Genomic DNA, 18,895 nt, shown 5'->3' on the forward strand with positions numbered 1-18,895 from the left:
TGGTGGTGCTGAATTCTCTTAGCTTTTGCTTGTCTGTAAAGCTTTTGATTTCTCCATCGAATCTGAATGGGATCCTTGCCAGGTAGAGTAATCTTTGTTGTAGGTTCTTCCCTTTCATCACTTTAAATATGTCATGCTACTCCCTTCTGGCTTGTAGAGTTTCTGCTGAGAAATCAGCTGTTAACCTTATGGGAGTTCCCTTGTATGTTATTTGTCGTTTTTCCCTTGCTGCTTTCAATAATTTTTCTTTGTGTTTAATTGTTGTCAATTTGATTACTATGTGTCTTGGCATGTTTCTCCTTGGGTTTATCCTGCCTGGGACTCTCTGCGCGTCCTGGACTTGGGTGGCTATTTTCCTTTCCCATGTTAGGGAAGTTTTCGACTATAATCTCTTCAAATATTTTCTCGGGTTCTTTCTCTCTCTCTTCTCCTTTTCCTTCTGCGAATGTTGTTGCATTTAATGTTGTCCCAGAGGTCTCTTAGGCTGCCTTCATTTCTTTTCATTTTTTTTTTCTTTATTCTGTTCCACAGCAGTGAATTCCACCATTCTGTCCTCCAGGTCACTTATCCATTCTTCTGCTTCAGTTATTCTGCTATTGATTCCTTCTAGTTATTTTTCATTTCAGTTATTGTATTGTTCATCTCTGTGTTTTTGTTCTTTAGTTCTAGGTGTATATTCTTTAATTCTCTAGGTCTTTGTTAAACATTTCTTGCATCTTCTCGATCTTTGCCTGCATTCTTTTTCCGAGGTCCTGGATCATCTTTACTATCATTATTCTGAATTCTTTTTCTGGAAGGTTGTCTATCTGCACTTCATTTAGTTGTTCCTCTAGGGTTTTATTTTGTTCCTTCATCTGGTACATAGCCCTCTGCCTTTTCATCTTGTCTATCTTTCTGTGAATGTGGTTTTTGTTCCACAAGCTTCAGGATTGTAGTTCTTGCTTCTGCTGTCTGCCCTCTGGTGGGTGAGGCTATCTAAGAGGCTTGTGCAAGCTTCCTGTTGGGAGGGACTTGTGGTGGGTAGAGCTGAGTGTTGCTCTGGTGGGCAGAGTTCAGTAAAACTTTAATCCGCTTGTCTGCTGATGGGTGGGGCTGGGTTCCCTCACTGTTGGTTGTTTGGCCTGAGGTGACCCAACACTGGAGCCTACTCTGGCTCTTTGGTAGGGTTAATGGCATACTCTGGGAGGGCTCACACCAAGGAGTACTTCCCAGAACTTCTGCTGCCAGTGTCCTTGTCCTCACAGTGAGACACAGCCAACCCCGACCTCTGCAGGAGACCCTCCAACGCTAGCTGGTAGGTCTGGTTCAGTCTCCTATGGGGTCACTGCTCCTTCCCCTGGGTCCCAATGCACACACTCCTTTCTGTGTGCCCTCCAAGAGTGGAGTCTCTGTTTCCCCCAGTCCTGTTGAAGTCCTGCAGTCAAATCCCACTAGCCTTCAAGGTCTGATTCTCTGGGAATTCCTCCTCCTGTTGCCGGACCCGCAGGTTGGGAAGCCTGATGTGGGGCTCAGAACCTTCACTCCAGTGGGTGGACTTCTGTGGTCCAGTTTGTGAGTCACCCACGCAGCAGTTTTGGGATTTGATTTTATTGTGATTGCATCCCTCCTACCATCTCACTGTGGCTTCTCCTTTGTCTTTGGATGTGGGGTATCTTTTTTGGTGAGTTCCAGTGTCTTCCTGTTGATGTTTGTTCAGCAGTTAGTTGTGATTCTGGTGCTCTCACAACAGGGAGTGAGAGCACGTCCTTCTACTCTGCCATCTTGAACCAATCTCCCTGTGTCCATTCTCATAGGTCCAGTCACTGGCCACTATCCAGACTTTCTTGTCTGTGATCTTCTAACCTTGCTCCTTCCAGGCCTCTGACCAGTCAGCCCAGTCATTAACCACTGTCCCTGAGTCCAGATATATTCTATCCCCGAGTCACTTTTCTTTCCACACAAAGTGGATGACCAGTGCTCTGCCCATTGGGAACACTTTCCCTCATCACTGTGTTTCAGTGCAGCCACTGTCCATTTTCAGCTTGTCCCCCTGTATTGAGTCAATCCAACCAAGAACCAAGGTAGGGCTTTTTCCTCCTACTCCCTGGTCATTCCTCCATGCAAATAGGTGTGAGCAGAGGAAACGCACTGGTGCACCAGTCGTGGACGATAGGGGAGTCTGGGTTACCTGCTCGGCAGTTTGCTTGTGCCCTCCAGTCCTGCTTATGCTCAGTCTCACATCTGTCTCTTCCATCTGAGGATGGATTGTTAATGGGCCTACACAACCTTATGACTTCGTGGGTCTAAAAGCCCAGTTTTTACTAAACAATAAAGTTATAGGACCTGACTAAAAAATACCCATATAGCAACAGGGAAAGAACAGCCCCCTAGAGAAATTTTGAAGGGATACAAGGTGGAGGTGAAGGGAGAATTAGGATGTTTTCTATACTACTGTTTCAATTTTCACTACTGTTTTCATTTTATTGAATCCAACCCCATCTAGAGTCAATTTCTGTGTGCCAGGCACAGTGTACTATTTATACGAACTATTACGATTATTAATTTAATCCAAAAAACCTATGAAGTAGGTATTATTATTATTATAACCATTTTACAGCGGAGGAAACTGAAACTTAAGGGCGTATGTAACTTCCTAAGGAGCATGGAGTTGGTGAGTAGTAGAGCAAAGTCTGAATCTCAGGGCTGTCTGACTCCAAGGCCTTTTCTTTATTTTATTTTTTATCTAATTTTAAAAACTGAATTATAGTTAACATACAATATTATATTAGTTTCAGATGTACAACAGTGATTCCGTTTTTTAATACATTATGAAATGATCACTACTATAAGTAGTCTAATTAACCATCTGTCAACATACAAAGTTGTTACAATATTATTGACTATATTCCTTATGCTGTACACTACATTTCCATGACATTTATTTTATAGCTGGAAGTTTGTACCTCTTAATCCCCTTCACCTATTTCATTTCTCCCGGACCCTGCTCCTATTGCCAACCAGCAGTTTGCTCTCTGTATTTATGAGTCTGTTTTGTTTGTTTTGTTTTTTCAGATTCCATGTATAACGGAAACCACACAGTATTTGTTTTTCTCTGACTTATTTCACTTAGCATAATACCCTCCAGGTCTATCCATGTTGCCACAAATAGCAAGATTCTTTCTTTTTTTTTTAATGGCTGAGTAATATTCCATTGCATATATGTACCACATCTTCTTTGTCCATTCGTCTATCGATAGATACTTAGGTTGCTTGCATATCTCTGCTATTGTAAATAATGCTGCAATGAACATAGGAGTACATATATCTTTTTGAATTAGTGTTTTCATTTTCTTTGGATAAATACCCAGGAGTGGAATTGCTGGATCATATCAAGGCCTTTTCTTTAACTAGCCACACCATTAGCCATTCTCTTCATGCCAGCTTCCGTGAGATGGAATGAGGAAAGAGGTGTGGAGAGGGGGTTGGGGGAGGCTTTTCTAGTATGATTATGATGTGCTATGCAGAAGAGCTTCAAAATTTTTACATATTGAGTTGGTCCTTCATCCAACAAACAATCACTGAATACCTAGTTAATACAGAATAAAAAGGAGTGAAACACATGTCTTGCCACTGTACCCTTGCTACTTCCCTATGCAAAGTTTCTTTTACAGGGAGAGGGTTACTGTTCAGGACAAGAGTAGAGAAGGGAGGGCCTCTGTAGGAAGGGCTGCACTCATCTTCCCAGGACTGATCTGAGGGCTAGAGGAAGGAACAGACAGCTTAGCCTTCAGATGCAAACTGCTCTCCTTCTCTGCTTCCAGGAGCTGCCCCTGTCGGGCCTGAGAAGAGGTGTTGACAGCCTGGTCCTCAACATTCCTTTCGATAGCCTAGTGTCAGTCTTCCCACTTCTCAGGGATCTCTGGGCCCTGATGTCTCACCAGCATCCTGTCCCACCTCATCACTAGAGCGACGAATTACTTTCTGTCTCATGGGCCCAAGTTTCTACTTACTAAGTAGCCACTTTTCTGCTGGCTCCCTGGTTGCATTTTGGAGCTGCAGCCATACCCTTGGCCCAGGTTTTTAGCTTCAGCCTGGAAATATTAACAACCAAAATAATAATAACTTACATTTAGTAAGCACTTACTGTGTGCCAGGCCTTGTGCCAAAAGCTCTATGTATGCTTTGATTTCATCCTTGTGTCAATCCCATGATGGAGGTCCTGGTCTCCTGTTAGAGGTAGAGCGTGCAGCTGGCACGCAGAAGCAGCTCTTTTGGCCCAGATCCTGCTGCCCACGGGCCTGCCCTGCACATGCAGACCACCACAGGACCTGGGCTGGCTGCTCCGGTCTCACACAACACCCGGTGCCCCCAGCTGAGCCCAGTGGTGGGTGGAGCACACAGGGCTGTTGGCTGGTCTCCCCTGGCCCATTTCCTTCCCGGAACAGGCATCTCTGCTGGGCCAGCTCCCTTTCCCTCCGCTTCCCTTGCGCTTTTCCTGGCAGCGGCTCGTGCTGTTCCTTCTGCCTAGCATCCCTCTGTTCCCTTTTCTGCCTGGTAAAATCCTTATTTTCAAGGCTTGCTTTAATGTCATCCTGACCTCCCTGCCCTCCCCTGTCAGAATTAATTGCTCCCTCCTTTGTGTTGCTCAACAGCACTTATCACGGCAGTGAACTGTAGTTACTTGTTTCACCACTCAGCCTGGGGGAAGAGATGGCAGAGGCCCCGTCTGGCCCACCCACCTGCTCATCTCTGTCTCCGGGGCTCAGGGGATGCCCAGTAAGTGTTTGCTGAAGCCCATTGGGATTGGGGCCGGGGGGGATGTGGAGATTGTCCCTGCAGACCTCCCTGGGACGGGACCTGGCTTCTCCCTTCCTCCCTGCTGTCTGTCTAACCTCTTTCTCCCTGGCTGGACAAAACCGGATTTCAGGGACTATGTGACAGGATTCCCCTCAGCTGGGCTATGTCTATCTTCTCTCCCCTCCACATGAGTCTCCTTCTTCAGGGGCCAGCCTGCCTGCTTGCCTCCCTCCTGTATCCCCTCTAGCCATTCAGCTCTCCCCATTTAGCAGCACCTGCAGATTTCATTAACTTGCTACTTAACCCCTCTCACTCAGATCAGCTCTGAAGATGATAAATCAGGCCTCGGGCTCATCCCTGCAGTGGCCATCCTCTCCACACCCCCTCTAACGAGGCTCTGGCTGCCCCTATTCATCACCGACTGCCCTCCTTTTCTCCTGCAGTGTCACTGTCTATACCCCCCATGCCCCACGTGGACGATGTCAGAGTTGTTACAGTCCAGCCACTTTGGATTGAATCCTGGAACCAGATTTCAGGACGGACCCTGGACCACCTCTGTCCCCGGGGGCAAGCTGTGGGCCTTGGCTTCCCTGGGCAGTGCGGGTTAGCCCAAAAGCAGCACCCAGGGACTGCAGGGGAGGGTGGAGCATGGCCTAGGAAAGGATGGAGAGGGGTGAGGATGCCCTGGCTCCCTTCCTAGCCATAGGACCATGTTCAATTGCGCATAAGAGGGGGCGCGGGTGGGGGTAGAGTGGACCTGCATGCTTCCTCCCTTACTTTCTTCCTCAAGCCCCACCCCTCCCTCCCTGCCTAGATCTTCCCAAGAGCCCACCTTTATTTATTTATTTATTATAAATTTATTTATTTTATTTATTTATTTTTGGCTGCACTGGGTCTTTGTTGCTGTGCATGGGCTTTCTCTAGTTGCGGCGAGCGGGGGCTACTCTTCGCTGCGGTGCGCGGGCTTCTCATTGCAGTGGCTTCTTTCGTTGTGGAGCACGAGCTCTAGGTATGCGGGCTTCAGTAGTTGTGGCACATGGGCTCAGTAGTTGTGGCTCACGGGCTCTAGAGCACGGGCTCAGTAGTTGTGGTGCACGGGCTTAGTTGCTCCATGGCATGTGGGATCCTCCCGGACCAGGGCTTGAACCCGTGTCCCCTGCATTGGCAGGCGGATTCTTAACCACTGTGCCACCAGGGAAGCCCAAGAGCCCACCTTTAAATCTCCTCCTCTGTGACCCTGCTCCTCTCGCAGACACCCTCCCGGTCCCCAGCTGCTCAGGGAGAGTGGGTGGGATGAGTACTGCTGTACCAGTGACCTGGGTGGTGGGGTGTGCAGAGCAGCAACCAGACTCTACCCCTGTAGCTCGCTCTACAAGGTCACGCCTTCTCTGGGACTTCTTTCTCACCCTCATCTTTCTAGCTCACCCTTCTCTTATTTCTTGAAGCTCCTTCGCTTACACTCAACCTGCGACGCCATCTGTCACTGAGGCTGCCATGCTGCTCAGTGGGTGGGTCACCCGGGCCGCGGTGGAGCGCTGGAGCTGGCGAGCAGTGTGCTTTTTCCAGAACTGAGCAGAAGGGCCCCGCACCCCACCCCTCCACACTCCTTCCCTAAGCCCCACCCAAATACCATCTCTCACTTTCCTTCCTCCATGTAAGCACTTTGCACCCTCTCCTTTAGGCTCCAGGTCTCTCCTTCTGACACATTTCTCCTTCCCTCCCATGCCTCCTCGGCTGTTCCCTTCTGCTATTTACAGGCATACGGTCCAAAGCAGCCACCCCATATATGTCAGGGGCCTAGACTTTTTGTGGTTCTAATCAGGGTCCTGCTTTTTCCTTGCCCTTAGAGATGCCCCATCTCTGGGCCACCCTACAATCACCTCATGTGCCCTCATTCTGGCTCCTCTTTTATCTGCCTCCCTCGCCCCCATTCTCACCTTCATTCCAGCCTTCACAGGAGACAATGTTGGAGAAGGTGTGCCTGGCTCACGATAGGTTCTTAAAAAACATCAATTAAGCCCAAATTGGAGTTTCCCCATTCTGGTTCCTTCCCCACTCCTTCCCAGGCCCTGTAATGATCCCCTGTTCTCCCCTGCGTTGTTAGCTTTCTTCTGGGGTCGGGGTAGGGGCAGGGTCAAGGCCATTAGATGTTCACTCAGTGCCTCCCCCCCGCCACCAACGTGTGCTTTTTGTCAGGTGCTATTTTTACAATGTCTTCATTACCTCCTAATTGGCCAAATCTCTTTTCTTTATTTTTCTTCTTAAAGACAGATTTAAAGAACGAGTTCAGTAGCTCAGCCATTTTCAGACCATCATTAATTTCCCGCCTTCTTATTTATTAATGGGGCAACTTCCTTGCTGGTATTTCTTGTTCCCTGGATATCTCTGTAAAAGCCTGCCTGGCTCATACAGCCCCTGGGACCAGTGCTAAGTCACTCTGACTTTGTGCTGCCTTCAGTGGCTCTGGCATTCCCTCCACAGCCTGCCTGCTCTCTCTCGGCCCTCCTTGGCCAAGGCCTCTCACCCACAGCCTGCAGGGAGGAGAGTAGGGGACACCCCTGCGTTCTTCCTGTGATGAAGAGGACTGAGACCCCCGGTTCCCTCCTCCATCCCTCTCTCCTCCGCTGTGTTCCAGGTCCAACTCTAAGCTGAACACAGACTGTCTCGGCGACCCCTCAAGACCTTTAGGAACAAAAGAGGGAACTGACCCTCAGGGAGCAGCAATGACTTGCCCAGCGTTGCTTGGCTTGAAGCGGGTAGAGCCAGGATGGGAACCCAGTTTTACCACGTGACTCCAGAACTTGAGCTTTTCTTCTATGCCAGCCTGCCTCAGGGAAGCCTGTGTGAGAAGGTCACGTTCAGGATAAGTCTTGAAATAGAGGGAGAAACCAGGGCCATTGAGAAGGCAGCAGCACAGTGGGAAACAGAAGTCAGTGGCCCGAGGCTTAGCAGGGCTGTGGTCAGCAAACTGTGTTGGGTGACCCGTCTCTTCCTTCTGAACCTTGACCTCTTCATGCTCCATGTTCTCAGCCTCCCAGGTCGGTTAGCTAAGGACTCGCGTTCTCAGGGTGATGTTACTAAAATGTGGGAACGGTTATCTGGGGACTCTTTCCATGCCTCTGAAGGGTGGGTCTGGGCACATGGCTCCCTTTGAGGCCCTCTTGTGTGTTCTGGGTTGAGGCTTTTTGATTCTGGTTCTCCCGGAGCCTCTGCCCTTCTCTCCAGGTTAGGGGGTTGGCTCTGTTGCCGCCCACAGACCGCTGCCCTCGCGTGGGCATGGGTAAGAGTCAGTATGCCATGGGCTCTATGGGCCAACAGCTACTGCCCTAGAGCCCAGGCCTGGGTCTGAGCATATGCTGACTCCACGATGGCTCCGAAAGCTTCTCTGAGTAATGGGAACTTGTGGAATGGTCCTGTTAGAATCCTCCTTAATCTTTCCATAATCAGGAATACTGTTATCGCCTAGGCTCTGAGCCCAGACTCCAGATCCGGCCCCATCGTGCCCTCCACCCCACGCCCCCGGGCCCAGTGGCTAAGGCTGTCGCTGCCTGCACATGGCGGGTGAGTGATGAGGTGATGAGGACAGTGATCCCAAGTTAGGGCTCAAGCCTAACACAGCCTTGAGGACCCCGTGGCTGCCACCAAATGCCAAGTCATGCTCTTCCCTTTGGACATGAACGCTCTGGGCAGGCCCTTAGAACTTTCCAAAGAAGCAGGGAGAGAGAGAAATCAGGGCAGAATCATCTTGCCTGACCTGGACCTCCAGAAGCGGTAGCTGGGAGCGGCAGCAGTGCCGGGGAGGAGTCCCCTGGGGCCAAGCCCAGGGAGCCGTGTTTTTACACTAAAAGACCTTGTTTCTTGTCTCATCCTGGTCATAACCCTGCTTAATAAAGACATTAAGATGAATGATTGAAGCTGCCTCTCTCCCTGCAGCCGGAAGGAGGGGCAGCCTGGGTGGCCCGGGCAGAGGGGACACTGTGGGGATGCGTGGAGGTAGGAGGGAATCCACAAAGCATCCCCCTCCAACACGGAGCCTCAGCTTTGGGAGGCTGAAGCCTCCTGTCCTGTAAGTGCTCTCCAAAGGCTGCCTTATCCAGCGGGGCATCTCTGCACTGCCGGCCTCGGGCTGTGTTCTGTTTCCCCAGCATTAGGGAGGGGTTGGTACAAGCAGAAAAAGCCATCCTGGGTGGAGAGGGGATGACAGGGATTTTCGCTTATACAGGCTTTCAACAGGGCTTTGGTAAGCTCCTGTACAGTAGGTTTTCGTATTTATAAAAACAACAGCTAACAGTTGTGGGGTACTCTCTGCTTGTTTCAGGGGCTGTGCTTTATAGGCATTGCCACATCTGAGTCTCAAAACAGCCCATGACACAGGAAGAGTTATTATCCCCAATTTACAGATGAGAAGACTGAGGCTTAGAGAACTCAAGCCACTTGCCCAAGGTCACCCAGCTAATAAGTAATGGAGTTGGGCCATGAACCGAGGCAGCCTGACTTCAGAGCCTGCGCTTATAACTCCTGTCATCACACGTGCCTCCAATTTTACAAATTGACATAGCCTGGAATTGGGAGGAGGATTGGGGAGGACCAGGGTTTTTGTATCAGACAGGGAATTGATTTTGAGGTCACAGACAACCGTTAGGGATAAACAGGATCATCTCTGGATGGGGCTGCCGAGGAGGTGGGGCCCCAGGGAGCACTACTGAGACAGGCCTCATTTACCATGTTTATGACAAGTCTGGCAGAGGGCAGCTCAGGGAAAACTGCCCCTTCACAGATGACGCTGAATCCTTTTGGGCAGGAAAATGTCTTGCTTATTGTCTTCCCCCAGCCCTGCGCCCTCTGCACCTGATCCTTTGCTGGGCGTGGAGCAAATTATCAATTAACAACTTCTAAAATATAGATGCTAAATAAAAGTGAAGAGCCACAGCAGCCTTGAACCGTTTTCAGTGAAAAGAATGCTCTGTGAGTGGACGCATTGGGGAAGGTGGGAAGTAGGGCCAGCGAGATCGCACTAAGACCTGCCTACTCCTCATGGGGTCTGAGGCCCAGCAGCATCAGCGTCACCAGGGAACTCTGAGAAATGCAGAATCTGAGGCCTTTCCCAGGTCCACAGAATGACAATTTGCATTTTAACAAGATCTCCAGGTGCTTGGAATGCAAGCACATTAAAGTTTGAGCAGTACCACCCAGACACCTAACTGACCTAGTCACTGCCATGCTTTAAACCCTTGGGTGGCTCTCTATTGCCTTCAAGATCGAGTCCAAACACCTTAAGAAGGCTTGCTTATAAGACTACACATGAATTTAGCTCTTGCCTACTTCTTCAAACTCTTCTTTCACCGCTCGCTTTGCCACGCTTTCTGCTCCAGTAGTACTGGCTTTCTTCCCATCCACACGTGGGCCATTTCTTTGCCTTGAGCCTTTGCTCATGTCATTCCCTTTGCCTGTATTGCCCTCTTCTTTCTTTTCTCCCCCACCTCCTGGGCCTGGGAAAGTCCTGCTCAACCTTTAAGACTTGACTTAAATGTCACCTGCTCTGAGAAACCTTTCCAGCTGTGATTGACCCCTCATCCTAAAGCCTTCATGACAACTGGTCTCTATGATCACAGTTATCACTCTGAGTGACACTTTGTTCCTTACCCATGTGTCTCCTTCAGTAGAGTGTAAGCTCTATAAGGGCAAGAACTGTGTCTGTGGCTCATGTTCCTGTCCTGAGTTTTCAGGAGCCTAGCACAAACTAGATATTCAAAGAATGTTTGTTGCATCTTGAAAAAGTATACACACAAGCTCTTAGTTCAGCTGGGGTTCCTGGAGGAGATTCCCTGAAGGCCTTGGATGCCCTCTTAAAAGCCCTACAGCAGCATTCTCAGGTCCTGGGGGCTGTGGTCGGGCAGTGCCTAGAGATCAAGAATGCTGAGCAAGCCTCTGGCCTGTGCATTACCACCTACCATGCAGGGTGTGACAGGCAGATAGGGTTTGGGGACTCAGGAGAGGGGAAAGAATAGCCCTTGGGGATCAGGAAATACTTCCTGGAGCAGGGCACGCTTCTCCCGGGGTTCAGTTGAGAGACGGGAATGGGGAAGGCACTACCCGTTGAGAGAACCACCAGCAAAGTCTTGGAGGCAGAGAAATACAAAGCTCCTCGATGAGTCATAATCAGTCCCTTTGGCCTGGAAGAGAAGGGGAGTTAAAGAACTACTAGGAAATAAGGCTGGAAGCATAGGTTGAAGCCTGAGTGTAGAGGACTTGAACACCAAGTCAAGACCAGGAAGGAGGAGCTATGAAACCACAAGGAGTCTAGTGTAAGGACAAGGCCCCGCTAGTCTGGGAAGGTAACAGAAGGTGGTAGGCAGTAAAAGGAATTTATTCACTAAATCCTGGGGGGGGGGAATTTAGTGTAATGGTGATCCTATGGGATTTAGAGCTGATACTTGGCTACATCCAGTGTGGGGAGCCAGGCAACATCCCCTGACCCAAATATCTATTTGAATCCACTGTTTTACATGGGGCTGAAAATCCTCTCAGAGGAAAACAATTTTGAACCAAGCCCATAACTGGATCAGGTATACACCAGCATGACTGGATAACCCAATGGACACCATATTGCTGGAAGGGCCAGCAGAGCTCCAGAGAGAAACCTAATGATACAGGAGAGGGAGTTCTGGCAGAGCAGCCAGTCTCCACAATAGGACTAAGGGTTGAAGAGGGATCATGGGTCTGGTTCAGTATAATGGCTCTTATTAAACTCACCCTATTTTCGCTCCTCTGGTGGTAGTAGATGTACAAAATGGGAAGAAAAAGGACTGGTTAAATAAGTGGAAAGACCTGCCTCTGAAACACTTAAGAGCTCAAATCTCCCTGCTGTGGGGCTTCACATCCCCCTAGCTGCATGTAATATGGAGGGAGTCATCTTCTTACTTTGTGAGAGAGTGTCACGCTCTCACACTGTCATGGTACCATGAGAATTGAGCACATCAGGCAGAGGCATTCAAGGCCAGCATCCATGGTGCACTTAATGACAGAAGCCAGTGGATCATAGTAGCTTGTATTGCTCCATGGGCACAATTGAGGCTTTTTTTAAGGAACATTGCAGGGGACCAATATTTCTACAGGAGCGGGCGGGGGCCTAGAATCAGCAACATTGTTGTACTAACATTAATGTAAATTTATTGGCATCACCAGCTGGTATAGATGGTAGGGAGCATCTGCACTGCTATAGATGAACTACAAGGTAGTCCAGGGAATAGAGCCACCAGGAGATATCAGTTTGTGAGTAGATTTGGAGAAATGGAGGGAGCCTGGTCTAGAGGAGAGGAGAAGTTGGCGCCACTTTAAAGGGGCCAGGGTGAATGCTGTCATTTGAACTGTGGTGGAAGGGCTCCAGCAGGCAACAGGAGAGAAGAGCTGAACTTGAAGCTGAGATGGGAACAGGCAAAAAGTGGGAGTGCTGGTGGCTGATGACCAACTTCAAGGGAAAATTGATGAAGGAAACTTCACTCACTGAGCACTTACCTCATGTTGGTTCGGCACTGTGGTAGGTGCTTTCTTGTTTATGTAGGTATTATCTCCATTTTATAGTAGAGGAACTTTACTTATTCATCAAATAGACATATTTGGAATATAAAGACCATTAAAACACAGTCTTCTTCCTCGAGGATCTCAGAGTATTGTAGGTGAGCGATACAGACAAGTCGTTTCATTATAGAGCTGTCCTTAGAAAAGAGTAGATGCAAGCACAAGATGCAATGAAACCACAGAGAGGTTCCCCAAGTCACAGAGGCAGCAAGTGTCAGAGCCAAGGTTCAACTCCTGGACTCTCTGGATCCAAACCCTTGCACCTTCCACCACTCTAGCTGCACAGCTACAGCCGTCAGGACCTTTAGTCATAGTCTGAGTTCTGAGGAAGAGCAGTAGCCCTTGTTGCTGGCAGGGAATGTTTAAGAGCAAGGAGAAGCCCTTGGGAATTGGGATGTGGCATGTACAAGTGACCCAGCAGCACCTCAGGCCCAGAAGAGGAGATGATGACCAGGAGAGGAGAGGTTACCAGATCATGAAGCCTCTCCCCTGGGACAGGATTGATTCCAGAGCCTAGAGGTGGCAGTGAGTGGTTCTACCTATAAGAGCCACTGGGGCAAGCAAGAAACCAGGTTGCACTTAGAGAGGCAGGTTGGTACCAGAAAATGGAGGGTCTCAAAAATCAAGTTGGGATTGAGAGGAGGGGCCTTATTGGGAATGGCAGTGGGGATGTGAGAATGAAATCAGACAATTCTTGAGCTGGAAGGAAAATCTGCCCAATCTCTAGGATCATCACCTCCTTTTTGCTTCTGTTGAGTTCAGTAGCTCCTGACAGGACTGTCTGCCCTTTGGAAAACAACTCTTCTGCTTTAAAAACTTTGTTTTTTCCTCCCTTCTGAGCACCAGATCTGGAAGAGGCCCTAATCTTTTCTAGGGATTCTTTGTTTCTGACTAGTGGCTGGATAGCCTAAGCCAACCTTCCACAGTTGGGACGGGGCATTGGGCCATACCTCTGGGGCATGTGAATCACAACTCTCTCTGGAACAATGGGTGAGGCTGGGAGAAGTCAGAGGATTAGAGGTGGGGAGGCTAGGACTGGAGAAGGAACAGTGGAGCAGCTTGGGGAAGAGAGCCTCTCTGGGCAGGTGGCTCCATTTGATTTCCGATTTAAAGGGGAGGCTTAGATAGCCAAGAAGAAAAAGGCTAATAAGAAAAATATTAAACGGCAGTGTGTATGTCCCCAGGGACTTCCTGTTGCCATGACTGACCTCCTGGAGAGCGCCATTCGTTCCCGAGCATGGCAGCTTTATAGGCACTTGTAGGCCAGCAAAGAACACCAATTGGCTGCCGCAGTTTGTTTTGATAACTGAAACTTTCAATAAATCTATATTAAAATCAAAGGGAAAATTAACTAGGCCCCAGTGAGGGGCACAGAGATAAGGGAGCACATTACCACCCTGGCCTCAGCCACACCACATCCATCTCTTAGTTCAGATTCAGGTCACCAGGGAGATGAATGGCTCAGGCTCATAGGGAACAGCCCTGGGGAAAGCAGGGCGAAGAAGGCATGGCCAGGTCTAGGCTCCACTGCTCTTGGAGCAAAGAAGACTGAGGCTGGGTGTGGCGGAGCAAGGAGGTGGTATTGTGGTGGTCACGGTGGGAAGAGGAGTTGGAAGAGGGGTGGGGGAGGGGCGAGAATAATAGTAACAGCCAATATTTACTGCACTCTTTATGCAGGATACTGTGCTAAGCATGTTTAATTCTAATAACAAGTAGGTACTAGTATTATCTACACTATAGAGATGAAGAAACTGAGCATCAGAGAATATGTGACTTGCCTAAGGTCACAGATAGAGCCAGGATGCAAACCTGAGCAGGCTCTCTCCACGCTCACTCTCCCTATAACTGCAGTATGCTATCTTACATAGCTTACAGGACTGAGAATGGCAGAAGCAGTTTCTCCACTTATCAGATAAAATGGTTTCGGATCCAGTCTGGGTTCTCTCAGCTGTGCCAAGTTTGGGGGCTGCCATGCACTGTCCTTGGGTCCTGGGTTCTCTGCCCTTCAGTTGCTAAGGTCCCAACTTTGATGGCTATCTTGTGGTTTTTCCTGGTGGTTTGACAGGGCTGCAGAAGAACCCATGTGGTCCTCTTTGGTTCTTGCTCTCAGTGTTCACTTTAGTTCAGTCGCTCAATCCAGCAGCCAGGCAGTCTACCCAGGGTGTATATGTGCCTGTGCTGGACTCAGTTCATCTGTCTCCGAAAATTCACTCGCCCCATCTGCTTGCCCCACCCTAGACCTTGGCCACCTGTTTTATGGACGACCCAGCTGCCACTACTATCACGTCATTTACTAACACATCTGGTTGTCTCAGCGCCCTCTGGGAGGAGGGTTAGGTTCTGAAGGAGCTTCCAATGTGCGCATTGTGATGGGACTGCAGTGGCCTATTTTGACCAAGCCAGAGGCTCCTCTCATCCTTTCTAGTCTCAGGTGAACCACTGTGCTTTAGGGTGTGGGATCTGGCGCCCCCTGTGGCTACGGGAGTGGTGGGGTAACACAACCCTCCCTTTCTTCCTGTCTGAGAAGTGATGGTTCTACATGGTCTGTAGGACAGAGCAACTAGCTGTGCTTTCTGTTAAGCTTTGGTCATAACAATACTACTTTATATTTTTATCCCCTCCTTCCCTGCCTCACTTCTCTTTTCCCCCTCACTATTGCTGTCCTGGGATTACATTTCCCAATGAAATCTTACTACATAAGCTTTGCCTCAGGCTCTGTTTTCTAAGGAACCAGAACACAGCCAAAGGCTTGAGGGAGCCAAATGCTGGGTTAGGCAGCAGTGTAAGGTACCAAGTGTACTTAAACTGTCCTATTATTTGAGTGCATTTTGCCTGGTCTTTGTCCAAAAAGTGCTTACAATGTGGTGAGGCCCTGGAAGTTGTTCAGATGAGCTCTAGGGCACCAAGGAGGAAAGAACACATTTTGGGGAAGTCAAGGGTTCCATGGAGGATACCGGGGCTGGGCCTTAAGGAAAGCCTCCAATTCTCATAGTGTGTGTTTACTTCATTCTTACAGCCAAGAAGGCTGGCTATGCCATATTCTCAGGCCAGATTCAGGATATAACAAAGCCAGAGACAAGAGAGGCCATACTAAGGCCTCTTATTAGTCTAATTTTTTTTTAAACATCTTTATTGGAGTATAATTGCTTTACAATGGTGTGTTAATTTCTGCTTTATAAAAAAGTGAATCAGCTATACATATACATATATTCCCATATCTCCTCCCTCTTGCGTCTCCCTCCCTCCCTCCCTATCCCACCCCTCTAGGTGGTCACAAGCACGAGCTGATCTTGTGCTATGCGGCTGCTTCCCACCAGCTATCTATTTTATACTGGTCTAATTTTATTTGTCTGTTTACTTGTTTATTGTCTGTTCTTCCTCTCCCCTCCTCCTCCTCAATGTAAAAGCTCCTTGAGGACACAGATTTTGTGTGTCTTATTCACCAGTGAATCCTCAGCAACAGAAACAGTGCCTGACACTTAGCAGAGGCACTATAAAATATGTTGACTAATATGATCGACTGGGATTAACATCTAGATAACAGTAATGGAAAGAGGAAGACCCAGTTCCAGCTCCAAGAATCAGGCGATAGGCAGATGTGCCTCCACTTTACTGACCCTTGGTTAAGTGACACCTGTCCCTGCTGGTGTTTATTCCCTCATTTGTTCACAAACATTTATTGTGTGTCTGCTTTATGCCTGGCACTGTGCTGGATATTACTTTACAGCATGAATGATATAGAAATAATGCCTACCTTACAGGAGTTTACAGCCCTGGGGGAGAGACAACAAAGAAACGGACAATTATAATACAATGCAATAAATTCCTTAGGTGCGGAGTAGAATCACCTAACCCATCATGTGGGATTAAGGAAGGCATTCCTTAAAGGGGGGATTACCAGGCTTTCCCAGCTCAGGTGGGAACCATTCATTATGTTAAGGTCAGATTTCACGGAGGTGGTAGGGCCCAGACCTGACAACATTTTCTTAAGTGAAAATGTGTAGATGTCAGACAGAGGGCTTGGTGACCGAAGCTGGTCACAGATGGTTCCTGGCTGACCGGGAGGCTGTCAAAACCATCACTGGCTTGGCCAAGGCTGGGGTTTCCCAGCTCAGAACCTAGTACCCATGACTTACCAGAGAGGCACAACCAAGATGAAGAAATACATCTCTGGCTTTGGCCAGAGTTCTCTCCAGTTGACTGAAAAGACTGACTGTGGAAACTCCCCATAGCTGAAGCCAGAATCCTTTTTAACTCTGAAGTTCCCTGTGGAGCTGATCTTAACAACTTAGCTCCCTCTTCCTTGGGAAGGCCCTTCAGAAAACTAAGCATTTTTTTCTTCGCCTAAAATCCCCCTCCTCTCAGGTCTTTCCCCAGGCCGACCTCAGAGAGTAAATGATAGTAGTAGCTTGCTGAATGAACTAATCATGAGAAGGTGACATCTAAATACAACATGTCACCTCATGAGCCTATATTCACCTCATGAGTATATTGGAAGGTGGGAAAACGGACGTGGGGGACCTGGGTTTCTCTACGCCTTAGAAAGTTTCCTTTTGTAGAAAATTTCTTTCACATCTCAGAAGTGAGGCCCCCCCTTCACTTTCTTCTAAATACGTGCAACCTCGACACTACAAGTCCCATAAGGCCTGCGGTGCGGAGTCACCATCTTGGCGCACCTTCGCGCGCATGTCGGCGGGAGAGCGAGCCTTTGGGGAGAAGAAGCCCCGCCCCCGTGCAGCCCATTGGTCGGAGGAGCCGGCGGCGGGCTCAGCGGTTGGCCATCGCGCCCGCCCGTCCGCCGCGTCGGCCGGGGTCAGAGTGCGCGGAGGTGAGTCGGTGTGTTGTGGACTCGTGGTGCTGGCTGCCGCTGTTGAGGCGGCCGGGAACGGGCGGTGGGGAGCGGGCGGAGCTGGCCCTGCCTCTGCCTGGCCGGCGCCGCAGTCGGCGCGGGCCGCGCCCGCCGCCGTAAACTGCCCTGAGCGCCTGCTCAGGCCGAGGGAGAAGTCGGGGCCTGCACCTGGAGGGAGCCTGCCGCGCTGGCCCCGAGGAGGGGGCGTTGCCATGGCGACAGCCTCTCCCGCTGCTGACGGGGGGCGGGGGCGGCCCTGGGAAGGAGGGCTGGTCTCCTGGCCCCCTGCTCCTCCCCTTACAATTCCCTGGACTTGGATGGGCCCGAGTTGGGGGCAACACCCCGGGGTGGGTGATGCGGCGAGGCCCCCCCCAGATTGGGCCCTGGTAATGCATGCGGGGTGAGGGTCGCGGCGCGCAGTTTGTGCAGCCTGGGGTGCTGGCCCATGTGCTCACCCTGGATGCATGGTCTACTGAGAAACGTTTAGGCGGAGAAGGAGAGGGGCAGGGCTTTGAAAGACAGGCTGGGTGAGGTGATTAAGCATGCTGACTTCCTACCTGGGATTGCTTAGGAGGAGGAAGAGAGCTTTGACCAAAGAGGATAGAAAACTAGCAAGGAGATGGTAGAGAGAACGTTCCCTTTATCCTCTCCCCAACACACACACAGACACACAAGCTTAGCAGTTTACTTCTTTTTGTAAATCTGTTGCGGTGGTCGTAGTTATGGTGGAAGGATTGAATAAGGGGCCTAACTTGGCTAGCTTTCTGTTTGCTTTTCCTGCAAATGCTCCAGCAACAGGTGTTTTCTTAAAACAAAAAAGCATGAACTTGGATTGGGGCTTGATTGCGAGTTCTTGCAAAATATAACTGCTCCTTGTTGACTTGGAAGATGCTGAACGTGGCTTCTCATTGGGGGTTTGGATTCTGTCCTTAGGGCTGGATTTTGTAAACTGATAGTACCCATCATTCCCTCTGCTATAGGTCTCTGGCCACTTCTCTGGTATTAGTTCTTGTCAGACATTTTATCAGTTTCCCAGGCGAAGGGCAAAATACCAGGAATCCCATTGGCTAAAGACCGTACACTATTTGAACGATAGTAGGTTGTGATTGGCTGAATTATTTTTGATTGTAGAGTTTCTACCAGAAATTGGCTTCATCAAATTCTGCTTTATTCTGACTTTATCATACACAGCATGCCTTGTTTTGGTGGGTTCATGCCTGGAGCTTAAGTATATTATACCTGAATCCCCTAGCATTTGAAAGCCAATTTATAAACAGGGACTTGGAGTGTGACTCCACTAATGTGTGTGTCTGTGATCTTGGTTAGAAACCCACTTGGCTGCCTTTCGTGGGGGGAGTTGGGGGAGGTAGCTGCCGGGAAGTGATTGATAAGGTTTCCTTTATGGATTCTGTGGTGCTTCACTGGAGCTCAGAGCACTTTGGCAACTTAAGCACTCCAAATTAAAAGCTCATTAACAATTCCTGCCCAAAGATCCTGTAAATAATCGGCTAGCTAGGTCACAGAGCTTGGCTGAGAGCTCTCCTTGCAACTTGAAATTTCCAAATAAAAGTGCTTTTATTCCCTTTCATTTTGAAAAGTGTTTTCTTTGCGGTGGGGTAGGTTGGCGAGTGGCATTTTTCCAGGGGATCTGAGTAGAATAAAGTGTTAAATGTGTAGAGTGGTAGAAGGAAT

The 18,895-nt window shown here is 49.2% G+C and overlaps 1 protein-coding gene across 6 annotated transcripts in view; it reads left to right on the forward strand.

Moving 5' to 3' along the window:
* The first annotated feature begins 17,162 nt into the window (after nucleotides 1-17,162).
* The window catches only part of ERI3 (ERI1 exoribonuclease family member 3), a 129,367-nt gene continuing 127,634 nt past the window's right edge, over nucleotides 17,163-18,895 (forward strand). For 2 of the 6 annotated variants that reach the window (XR_003794323.1, XM_029227590.1), the window contains exon 1: nucleotides 17,196-17,550. Coding sequence is in view for 2 of the 6 variants with exons in the window: in XM_029227590.1 (XP_029083423.1) it covers nucleotides 17,416-17,550 (135 nt within the window). In the remaining 4 variants the exon portion in view is untranslated. Of the gene's footprint in view, nucleotides 17,551-18,895 lie in introns of all 6 variants that reach the window. The other 4 variants (XM_029227593.1, XM_029227587.1, XM_029227592.1 and 1 more) reach the window with 4 other exon arrangements.

The sequence above is a fragment of the Monodon monoceros genome, unplaced genomic scaffold (genome assembly GCF_005190385.1).
Source record: "Monodon monoceros isolate NGI ecotype Baffin Bay Population unplaced genomic scaffold, NGI_Narwhal_1 Super_Scaffold_18, whole genome shotgun sequence".
NCBI classification, from domain to species: Eukaryota; Metazoa; Chordata; class Mammalia; order Artiodactyla; family Monodontidae; genus Monodon; species Monodon monoceros.